At 42.2% G+C, this 12,338-nt stretch overlaps 1 protein-coding gene across 1 annotated transcript in view; it reads left to right on the top strand.

Moving 5' to 3' along the window:
• The window catches only part of LOC106571662 (sodium/potassium/calcium exchanger 4), an 80,911-nt gene extending 73,508 nt beyond the window's left edge, over positions 1-7,403 (top strand). The window contains exons 13-17 of the mRNA XM_014144976.2: positions 132-298; positions 693-807; positions 1,007-1,119; positions 3,420-3,485; positions 6,274-7,403. Of these exons, the coding sequence (XP_014000451.1) occupies positions 132-298; positions 693-807; positions 1,007-1,119; positions 3,420-3,485; positions 6,274-6,423 (611 nt within the window). The 3' untranslated portion in view covers positions 6,424-7,403. The remainder of the gene's footprint in view (positions 1-131; positions 299-692; positions 808-1,006; positions 1,120-3,419; positions 3,486-6,273) is intronic.
• The last annotated feature ends 4,935 nt before the right edge of the window (positions 7,404-12,338 follow it).

The raw sequence follows: 12,338 nt of genomic DNA, 5'->3' as shown, positions 1-12,338 counted from the left end.
TCGCCACTGTGCTTCTGCTTGCTCTTTGGAATTCTGGGCTTTGTTACTGTAAAGCACTTTGACTTGATATCATATTAAAAGGGCCTTATAAATACATGTGGTTGATTTTACCTGCCCCTTTAATCCTACAGTGGGCATCAGCAGCAAGTGCAAGTGGCTGATCGCGTGGCCCCTGCTGCTCCTCCTGTTCTTCACCATCCCCAACTGTGCCAAGCCTCGATGGGAGAAGTTCTTTATGCTCTCCTTCATCCTTTCCACTGTCTGGATCGCCGTCTTCTCTTACTTCATGGTCTGGATGGTGAGTCTCAGGGTACGGTAGTGAACGTGTTTCATTATTCTTGTGGGGACCAGAAGAAACAAACAAACAAAAATTTGACCAACTGGGGACATTTTGTTAGTCCCCACGAGGTCAAATGCTATTTATACGGGGTTTAGGGTTAAGGTTAGAATTAGTGTTAAGGTTAGAATTACGTTAAGGGTTAGGGTTAGGAGCTAGGGTTAAGGTTTTTGGGTTAAGGTTAGGATTAAGGTTAGGGTAAGAGTACAGGTTTGGTTTATGGAAAATAGGATTTTGAATGTCCCCACAAGGTTAGCTGTACAAGACTGTGTGTGTGTGTGGAGGAGGGGTGTGTGTGGGAGTTGTGTCTGGCTGTTCTGGTCACTTATCAGTTGTAATGTGTGTGTGGTCACAGGTCACCATTATCGGCTACACCCTTGGCATCCCAGACGTCATTATGGGTATAACTTTCCTGGCAGCGGGCACCAGTGTACCGGACTGCATTGCCAGTCTCATCGTTGCTCGGCAAGGTACAACTCTACTTTCTGTAATTTCCCTTTAACGGTTTGTGAGGATGGAAATGAAGGGCATCTACTCATTGAAAACAAAAGGTATCTTTGGACTGTACCATCTTTGGCAATAATCTTGTCTTAAGGCTTTTCAAAGTTAATTCTGGACGTTGCTTTTAAGTAAAATGCTTGTATTTGAATGACAACTATTTGTGTTTAGGAATGGGTGACATGGCGGTGTCCAACACCATCGGCAGTAATGTGTTTGATATCCTGGTTGGGCTGGGGTTGCCCTGGGCGCTACAGACCATGGCGGTCAACTACGGCTCTGAGGTAAGAACAGCTATAGGGAACGGAGTAGTGTTCAGTTGCCCCTTGTCGCTGATCTTGGATCAGTATAGCATTTCCCCCCACAAATGTTTAAGGTTAGAATAGGGGGATGGGAAGCTGATCCTAGATCTGTACCTTCACCCTGGAGCATAGGGAACAGCTTTCCTTGTAGGGAGCATTGAGAGATTACTGCTTTGCTTGACGTACAACATTGTAATTCAATGTGCACTGTAAATACGTGTAGTTTAGTAGTCATCTTTCAGGAAGCGTATACACTGAAATGAAGTCAAGTGATGTTGACTCTGAGCACTTGAGTTGAAAGTGTTCATCAGTCATGTGTTGGAGAGGGAATAACACATTTTTTAAGGACTAAATAACAAGTGTTTCAGTACTGTGTGATTGAATCCTTGACCCTACTGTTTCTCCAGCTCTCTCCTCCTCTCCCACACTTCAACTAGGGGTGCATCTCAATAGTATAAAGCATACTCCTGGCCAGAGAGGAAGCCACTTAAGACTATTGAGACGCACCCCGTGAGTTAACTATGACCATAGCCATGTATTTAGAGTTGGGCCAACTTTTATCATTTTGAAAATTGCTTTAATCTATACAGTTGAAGTCGGATGTTTACATACACTTAGGTTGGAGTCATTAAAAGTTATTTTTCACTCCACAAATTTCTTGTTAACAAGCTATAGTTTTGGTAAGTCGGTTAGGACATCTACTTTGTGCATGACACGTAATTTTTCCAACAATTGTTTACAGACAGATTATTTCACTTATAATTCACTGTATCACAATTCCAGTGGGTCAGAAGTTCACATACACTAAGTTGACTGTGCCTTTAAACAGCTTGGAAAATTCCAGAAAATTCCATCATGGCTTTAGAAGCTTCTTTTAGGGTAATTTACATCATTTGAGTCAATTGGAGGTGTACCTGTGGATGTATTTCAAGGCCTACCTTCAAACTCAGTGCCTCTTTGCTTGACATCAAGGGGAAATCAATAGAAATCAGCCAAGACCTCAGAAAAAGAATTGTAGACCTCCACAAGTCTGGTTCATCCTTTTGAGCAATTTCCAAACGCCTGAAGGTACCACGCTCATCTGTCAAACAATAGTACGCAAGTATAAACACCATGGGACCACACAGCTGTCATACCGCTCAGGAAGGAGACGCGTTCTGTCTCCTCGAGATTAATGTACTTTGGTGCGAAAAGAGCAAATCAATCCCAGAACAACAGCAAAGGACCTTGTGAAGATGCTGGAGGAAACGGGTACAAACGTATCTATATCCACAGTAAAACGAGTCCTATATCAACATAACCTGAAAGGCTGCTCAGCAAGGAAGAAGCCACTGCTCCAAAACCGCCATGAAAAGCCAGACTACGGTTTGCAACTGCACATGAGGACAAAGATCGTACTTTTTGGAGAAATGTCCTCTGGTCTGATGAAACAAAAATAGAACTGTTTGGCCATAATGACCATCGTTATGTTTGGAGGAAAAAGGGGGATGCTTGCAAGCCGAAGAACACCATCCCACCATGAAGCACGGGAGTGGCAGCATCATGTTGTGGGGGTGCTTTGCTGCAGGAGGGACTGGTGCACTTCACAAAATAGATGGCATCATGAGGTAGGAAAATTATGTGGATATATTGAAGCAACATCTCAAGACATCAGTCAGGAAGTTAAAACTTGCTCACAAATGGGTCTTCCAACTGGACAATGACCCCAAGCATACTTCCAAAGTTGTGGTAAAATGGCTTATGGACAACAAAGTCAAGGTATTGGAGTGGCCATCACAAAGCCCTGACCTGAAGCCTTTAGAAAATTTGTGGGCAGAACTGAAAAAGGGTGTGCGAGCAAGGAGGCCTACAAACCTGACTCAGTTACACCAGCTCTGTCAGGAGGAATGGGCCAAAACTCACCCAACTTATTGTGGGAAGCTTGTGGAAGGCTACTCTGAAACGTTTGACCCAAGTTAAACAATTTAAAGGCAATGCTACCAAATACTAATTGAGTGTATGTAAACTTCTGACCCACTGGGAATGTGATGAAAGAAATAAAAGCTGAAATAAATCATTCTCTCTACTATTATTCTGACATTTCACATTCTTAAAATAAAGAGGTGATCCTAACTGACCTAAGACAGGGAATTTTTACTAGGATTAAATGTTAGGAATTGTGAAAAACTGAGTTTAAATGTAATTGGCTCAGGTGTATGTAAACTTCTGACTTCAACTGTACATTAAGTTAATATTATTTTTAAATATTCCCCTTGTAATGTTAACTATGACTTCCCCTCTAGGTCATTATCAACAGTCGAGGACTTCTCTACTCTGTGGTGCTGCTGCTGGGTTCTGTGGCTTTAACGGTGAGAAGATTCTGTCCTCTGTAGCACAGTTGGTAGAGCATGATGTTTGTAACGCCAGGATAGTGGGTTCGAATCCCAGGACTACCCATAAGTAAAACATTTATGCACGCATGGCTAAGTTGCTTTGGATAAAAGCATCTGCTTAATGGCATATATTATACATGTATTACATTATACTACTGACCAGAGTCTTACTTTGTATAGAGACTACAGTATCTATGTCTCTACCACTGAACAGTCTGCCAGTGTATTAGGCCATGGAACCAATGTTTTTTCAAAGGGAGTCATCCGTTGACTGATGATAGACAACGGAGAAGATTGTCCAACAAAAAACACTCAGGCCGTCATTGTAAATAGGAATTTGTTCTGACTTGCCTAGTTAAATAAATAAAAAAATATATTTTTTTAATGTACATATGCAACTTTGAGTTGACGGACAACAACGGACAGTTGATGAATGCATATACAATTTAATCCGTGTTCTTGCACCGCTGTGTGGCCTTAGATTTTCATTGGAATGGTTCTGTTCTGTGGATATGGATAATGCTACTGTTTTGTCTCAAACTCTTCCGTGTGTATGTTCGATTTAAAGAGGCACTATACAGAAATCGCTCATTTCCTAGTTGCTCAAATTCAAATGGTTCACTTAATTTCAGTCTAAAGTGCCGTGAAAGTATTTGCCCCTTTCTGATTTTCTCAATTTTTGCATAGATGATACTGAATGTTATCACATCTTCAACAAAACCTAATATTAGATAAAGGGAACCTGAGTTTACAAATAACAAAAACAATGTATACATATTTTATATATTTAATTAATAAAGTTATGCAACACCCAATTCCCCTGTGTGAAAAAGTAATTGCCCCATAACACTCACTAACTGGTTGTACCACCTTTAGCTGCAGTGACTGCATCCAAATGCTTCCTGTAGTTGTTAATCAGTCTCTCACATCGCTGTGGAGGAATTTTGTCCCACTCATGCATGTAGAACTGCTTTAACTCAGCAACATTTGTGGTTTTTCAAGCATGAACTGCTCATTTCAAGTCCTGCCACAACATCTCAATTGGGATTAGCTCTGGGCCAATCCAAAACTTCAAATGTGTTGGTTTTTACTCATTTTCATGTAGACTGTGATGGTTTGGGGATGCTTTGCTGCCTCAGGACCTGGACGACGTGCCTTATAGAAGGAACCATGAATTCTGCTCTGTATCAGAGAATTCTACAGGAGAATGTCTGGCCATCCGTCGTTGAGCTGAAGCTGATGACTGAAGACAATGATCCAAAACACACAATCAAGTCTACATGAAAATGTCTAAAAAGCAAGTTTTGGAATTGCCTTGTCAAAGTCCAGACCTAATCCCAATTGAGATCCCTTACGAAAAAAGAGTGCAGTCAGAGTGCAGTATAACTGCAGTATGCTGCAAATACTGCATCCAAAGTTTTTTTTAGTGCAGTAATTTTGCATTGTAACTGCAGTTATAGTTTAGTATAACTGCTGTTCAACTACAGTATAACTGCAGTTATTCTGCAATTACTGCACTTTTACCGCATCTTCAAAAATGCAATCTTTTTTTGTAAGGGATTCTGTGGCAGGACTTGAAATGAGCAGTTGATGCTTGAAAACCCACAAATGTCTCTGAGTTACAGCAGTTCTGCATGAAGAGTGGGCCATAATTCCTCCACAGTGACGTGACAGACTGATCTACAACTACAGGAAGCGTTTGGTTGCAGTCATTGCAGCTAAAGGTGGCACAACCAGTTATTGAGTGTAAGGGGGCAATTACTTTTTCACACAGGGGCTTTTGGTGTTGTATAACTTTGTTTATTAAATAAATTAAATCATTATGTAATTGTTGTGTTACTTGTTCACTCAGGTTCCCTTTATCTAATGTTAGGTTTTGGTTGAAGATCTGATAACATTCAGTATTAAACATTTGCAAAAGTAGAGAAAATTAGAAAGGGGGTAAATACTTTTTCACAGCACTGTAAAGTATGTGACAAAACAAGCAAGTATCGTGTAGATAATCATTGTACCGTCTAAACCGCTGTGAAATATATTTTCCATAGCCACAAATATTGTATTTTCAGCTGTTTGAAGCTCGTGTACAAAAGCAAAAGTAAAAGACACAAAAACGAAACTGAAGAACAGGACGCATAGAAAAATAGCACATAGAACATATCTACCGGTTGTTAGACTTGCTTTCAATGATAATGACAGATCTGTAACACATTGGTCGGTCACCCAAAAAGTTACATATTGCAGCTTGAAGTGATAAATTGGTGTTATTGAAAAATGTGTCTAATAAGCTCCATTACATGAATGGAAATCATCATTCGATTAATTACATTAACAGGTGTCTTAATTTAATTAGCTAATAGTTTCCTATTTTTTTTTTAAATGATCATATGCTGAAATAAAGTATAACAATTTAGAACAATTTATAAATGTGCCTTCTTGCACATGCGTGTGTGTGTGTGGCAGAGACAGATGAACAAAAGTGTTGCCAGTAATTTCTTGATGAACCATCAGCCACTATTCAGGTGTACATACAGAGGTCTGATATACCTCTGACTATGGTCGCGTTCCCCTGCTCGGACGTTGCATGCATCAACCAATGTTTGTGTGCCATGTCATCGACAGTCGGCCGCCAGTTTGCTGTAACATATGATGTCGTTAGCTGATACGTAATATCAAGGCATTGTAAGATCTGGCATGCGTCAGCTACGCCTGGGCATAGGAACACACCCTAAGTATGGTGTACTGTGTGTGTGTTCCACCTCTGCAGGTGGGGGGGATCCACGTGAACCACTGGAAGCTGGATCTGAAGCTGGGTATCTACACGCTGGTCCTCTACGCTGTCTTCCTGTGTTTCTCCATCATGATCGAGTACAACGTGTTCACCTTCGTCAACCTGCCAATGTGCATGGAGGAGTAGCTAGACCCTGCCCACCCACGCTGACCTCTGAACCAGGAAGCTCCATCCCCTCAATCCCAGAGAGCAACCAATCACAAACAACCTTCTTCGCCGTCATCCACCACATTACTAAACCTTGTAACTGAATCTCCTGTCTGTCTGTCTGACTCGATCTTTCATTGTCATGACAGATCTGTTGACCTCTTCATCTGCTCATTGTCTTTAAATCTGTCTCTCCCTGTGCTTGGACTCGCTTTCCCATGAGGCTTTGTTCTGAGGAGTGGATGGACACCTCTCCATGCCTCAAATGTCCTCCCCTCTCACATCCAACAGACTGGACCCAGTGTCAGACTAATCTGTTTTCCATTTACCCCCTCCAACTACCTCTAGTCTTACTGTGCTTTCATTAGCGTTCCATCAAAGGCTTTAGAATTACCTACTACCTACAGTCTCCCTCTCACAACAACCCACACATACCTCAGGTTAGGGTTAGTCGTAAACCCCGACATTGACACTCAAGCATTTCTCCCACTCTCCCCCATCAAAACCTCTTCTCTTAACCTCCCCACCCCACACCACAGATCTACCCAAAGACCCTAGGAAGAAAACACGACCTCACCCGCTCGCCCTCAATCTCTACCTCTCCCCCAAATCCCGCTTGTGCCCCCACCCTTTGGAGGAGGAACTTTTTTTTGGCAGCTCTTCTACTCTTTCTGGCCTGGACCCCTCTGACATGGTCCGAGCTGTGATAGTTTCCTGTTTCCACATCACTACGTCCCACCCCTCAGCACCAGACACTCATCTTTCAGTCCTCAATCTACTACTCTTTTACTCTTCACTTCTCTCCATCACCTCTTAAGAAGGACATTTTGTCAGGAATCTTTATGTAAAATGAGTCCACGGTCAACTCAAAGCTGAGACTGAAAGAAGAGCGTGTAGGATGTATATTTGCAGCACTGCACAGTGTTAAACTTGTAAACATGTATTTTCTTTTCATTTTATTTTTGTATCGTGTGGGTTTTTGTTTTTCAAACGGGGGTTTAAAAAGGACTATGAAATATGTAGAGGAGAGCTTGTTGCAATCATAAAGTATGTTGCCTGTTTCACGGTAAGGAATTGCGCACGGAGAAAATGCTTTTCTTGCTTTTTGCTGTAAGGAGATTTGGCCCCCCCTCGAAGGGAGGGCGTCTGGCTGATGGAGGCGACTCTATAACCCGTTGTGCTGAAAGTTCAGCTGTTGTTTTTTTTTTTCCTCCATCAGAAACTGATACCTCTCACACACACCCTCCAACTGCAAAACACTAAAGAGAGAAACGACTCACTCCGGATCTTGGGGAGATGCGACAGATACGTCACTGAATGGAGGATACGGTGTCATCTTTGGAATGGTGTCCATATTAGGACATCTTCGCACAGCAGCATGGAGAAACGTGTATTGTATCACAGATGATCGCAATCGGTCTGTTCTTCTCATCTTCTGTCGTTGACCCCCCCCCTTTGACCACTAGGGGGCAATGCTGCCCCCTCACTCTGATCTGTCTGTGCATGGCAGGGGTCTTAAGCAACCACAGCTGTTTGGTTATCAGGGAATATTTGGAGCCTCTGAAGTTCCAGTAGGTGGCGCCATTGGTGGTGTTCGCTCAATGTTAATTACATGTAGATATTGCACTTTAAAACAAGCAAAGCCGTCCTCTCATTCTGAGTCAACTAGTGCTTCCTTTGAGTGTATGTATGTACATTATATGTGAGTGTGGGGGTGGGGGCACACCCGTGAGCACACAGCAGTCTGTCTGCAGTGCATTGTACATACTGGGAGTATAAACGCAGGCTGCTCGGCAGTACGAAAAGTGATAGGCTGAAGGGCGTGCGTGCGTGCGTGGCCGCCACCCCCCCCCACCCACTTTACAAAAACGGCAGCTACAAGCTACTGCAATCTGAGACATTTGACTTCATGCAAAAACACCTGCGGAGACTGAGTCTACAAGAAGCTGGAAAGATTTGCTTTAATAGGGGAGTGTTAATGACGAAAACATGACCTTCCCTTTTTGTGTTGGTAGCAGGTACTTGTATATGCAATCTCAATGTTATGCGTTCTGTGTGTTGGAATTAGAAGGGCCCCTATGGAGGTTGCCATAATGTTAGGGGAACATTTGAGCTCGCTTGTGTGAATGACAGCTGAGGAACCGAGCCAGAGGACATGGATGGAACGTTCTGGAATGGGGGATTCTGTGTGTGCGGGGAGTCCGACCCTCCTGGCACAAGGGCATTATTCAACCACCAACTCTACCTGAAGACCAGAGGGGAAGGACACCAGCCGGGAAGCTGGGAAACACCCCCCAGGCTACAGATGGTTTAGTCCAGTGTACTCTGAACTTTCTGGAAATTCTCCTCCAGGAAAGACAACTTTGTGAGATGAGATCTCATCTGTGTGTGTGTGTGATGAACCTGAGTAGCAGACATTTTAGGAGTTGGACCCCTAAGCTGCTACTCCCGGGGGAGGTTTTTGACTCCAGCTGCGTTCTCTTGGAAGGAGGTGACCACATAGGTCCTCAAGACTCTCAACCCCCCCCCCCATCCTCCTCATCACATCCCAATGCCATCAATGCTACCCGTATCGTGTGTCCTCCACCCCGCTCGACTATCAATTTATAGCAGTTACCCTCACTGCACTGTATGCCCCCCAGTGGGTTTTTTCCCTGTAGAAGAGTGAAAAAGTATTCTCTACTAGTGCCATTTGGATTTGATTCTCATTGTTTCCTTCTTGTTAACGATTGTCACATTCTCAATCTTTTCGTTCGTTGTTATTAACTGTACATACAATGGGGCCCGAAATTATTGACACCCTTGATAAAAATGACAGTATAAAATAAATTATTCAAATGCTGAGCTATATTGTATGCAAAAAAAAGGGAAATTATGTGATTTTATACTAATATAATTGCTCAGAGAAAGAGATTTTGTTTAGCAAGTAATATTTTTTTTCATCGAAGGGTAGGGGTCAAAATGATTGACACCCCTGTTTTCAATACTTCACCTTGTGAGGATAACGGCACTGAGACTTTTTCTACACATTGGGAGGAATCATAGATCATTCCTCCGTACAGTATCCTTCCAGATCCTTCATATCCTTTGTCTGCGCTTATGGACTGCCCTCTTCAATTCAAACCGCAGGTTTTCAATGGGTTTCAAGTCCGGAGACTGAGATGGCAATTGCAAAATGTAGATTTTGGGGCCAATTAATCATTTTATTTGTGGATTTTGTGTGCTTGGGGTTATTGTCTTGCTGGAACATCCACATGCGGCAAAGTTTCAGCCTCCTGTTAGAAGGAACCAGGTTTTTTAACGGTAAAATTGGACCCCTACAATTTTCATTAAAAAATGACTTATTAAACAACATCTCTTTCTCTGAGCAATTGGTAGTATATTAGTATAAAATCATAATCTCCCAATTATTTGTTTGCATACAATATAGCTCAGTATTTGGATTATTTATTTTATACAGTATTTTTTTCTCATCTTTATCAAGGGTGTCAATAATTTCAGACCTCATGGTACATATATAGAGTTGAAGTGGGAAGTTTACATACACCTTAGCCAAATACATTGAAACTCAGTTTTTCACAATTCATGCCATTTAATCCTAGTAAAAATTCCCTGTCTTAGGTCAGTTAGGATCACCACTTTATTTCAAGAATGTGAAATGTCAGAATAATAGTAGAGAGAATGATTTATTTCAGCTTTTATTTCTTTCATCACATTCCCAGTGGGTCAGAAGTTTACATACACTCAATTAGTATTTGGTAGCATTGCCTTTAAATTGTTTAACTTGGGTCAAATGTTTCATGTAGCCTTCCACAAGTTTCCCACAATAAGTTGGGTGAGTTTTGGCCCATTCTTCCTGACAGAGCTGGTGTAACTGAGTCAGGTTTGTAGGCCTCCTTGCTCGCACACGCTTTTTCAGTTCTACCCACAAATTTTCTATAGGATTGAGGTCAGGGCTTTTTCGATGGCCACTCCAATACGTTGACTTTGTGGTCCTTAAACCATTTTGCCACAACTTTGGAAGTATGCTTGGGGTCATTGTCCAGTTGGAAGACCCATTTGTGACCAAGCTTTAACTTCCTGCGCGATGTCTTCGGATGTTGCTTCAATATATCCACATAATTTTCCATCCCCATGAAGCCATCTATTTTGTGAAGTGCACCAGTCCCTCCAGCAGCAAGGCACCCCCACAACACGATGCTGCCACCCCCATGCTTCACTGTTGGGATGGTGTTCTTCGGCTTGCAAGCGTCCCCCTTTTTCCTCCAAACATAACGATGGTCATTATGGCCAAACAGTTCTATTTTTGTCAGACCAGAGGACATTTCTCCAAAACTAGTAGATCTCCTAACTGACTTGCCAAAACTATAGTTTGTTAACAAGAAATTTGTGGAGTGGTTGAAAAACGAGTTTTAATGACTTAAGTGTATGTAAACTTCAGACTTGAACTGTACATTTTTTTAACAGCTTTTTGGGTCACAGGAACAAGCATATACCTGAGTTGATTCAGAATGTAAAATGTTTTTGGGGGTTTGTTGTTTTCCATTGTACATTTCCGTTAGTGTGTCATTGGTTTTAAGCGGTGGGTTTGGGTCAACACCTGTGTGGTCGTGTCCTTGGACCTTTACCAAATGGACCCCTAGATTCTACGCATTATGCACTTGTGGAGATCTGAGAGGATTCGACAGGTGTAAGCAATCAGTAATAGCTCCACATAGCCACCTAACATCCAGGTTCAGTGCAAGTTTCACTATATTGCGCTAATACTGTTATTGGCTTTGGGGTTTTGCTCGATTTCGAGGGTTGATTCTGTTTGGGTGTGGCTTGCCCTGATTGGAATCATCCTTGTTGGTCAGGATGTGTTGCACCTGTCGCCTTGTTAATCAGCCAATAGTTTCACCTGTGCTGGCACAGTGTTCCAGGGGAAATGGAGATGTTCGAAGAGCTATACGGCTGTTTAGCAGTGAAGGCTAGTGGGAGGAGCTATAGGAGGACGGGGGTCATTGTAATGCATTTATTCCATTCCAGCCAGTACAATGAGTTTGTCCTCCTATAGCGCCTCCCACCAGCCTCCACTGCTTTTAGCTCTTCCTCTTTAAGTTTGTAAACAAAGCTTTTTACTGTATCTTGTGTCTCACCTAAGTTGTTTGCTTTTACTTTCTTTAATTTGTCTGATATCAGGCAAGTCTAGTGGGCGTCCATGGTGGGTGCTAAGACGCTACTTGGGTTTGCTTGGCCAGCACCCAGTCAGTAAGCACCCATATGGATGCCTTTCAAAACACACTTTGAAACCAAACCTGTTTCGCTCTGGTTGTCAGCGGCTCAGTTGTTCGTTCCCTGTTTCTTTTGAGCAACGATTTGTATTTATTTATTGGGGAATGTAACAATACCAATAAAATGCTTGGATCTCCACAAGTGAATAGAGCATAGGGTCTAGGGGTTGCCTTGGAATTGGGCACTGGTTGCCAGGTCCTGAAAGTAACAACAGCACAGCAGCTCACACTGCTCCTACTGTTTGACTATTTAAACTCATCCAACACACACACATCCACATATACTACCAGTTTATCTCCCGCAAACGTTTATTATCAATCACTTTTAAAAAAAAAACAAGTCGAATTCAGATACCATAAATCATGTCATAGCTCTGCATTAAAAATACATGGAAACCATGTTGTACAAAATAAAAGAGCACAGAGAGCCACATACACCCAGGGCAACATTTACTTAGTGCAAAAGAATTATAAAAAGTGTAACAATTACCGTAAACCTCATTATCAACCGAGTAGTTTGGGTCCTGAATGCTGATTGGCTAAAACAGCATTTATCCGTGTGTATATCAGGCAATATACCACGGGTGTGAGGCAAAAATACTTGTTTACTGTTCTATTTAT

This window comes from Salmo salar, chromosome ssa15 (genome assembly GCF_905237065.1).
Source record: "Salmo salar chromosome ssa15, Ssal_v3.1, whole genome shotgun sequence".
In the NCBI taxonomy this organism is placed as follows: Eukaryota; Metazoa; Chordata; class Actinopteri; order Salmoniformes; family Salmonidae; genus Salmo; species Salmo salar.
The sequence above is the reverse complement of the archived record's forward strand: the minus strand, read 5'-3'. Positions and strand labels throughout refer to the sequence as shown.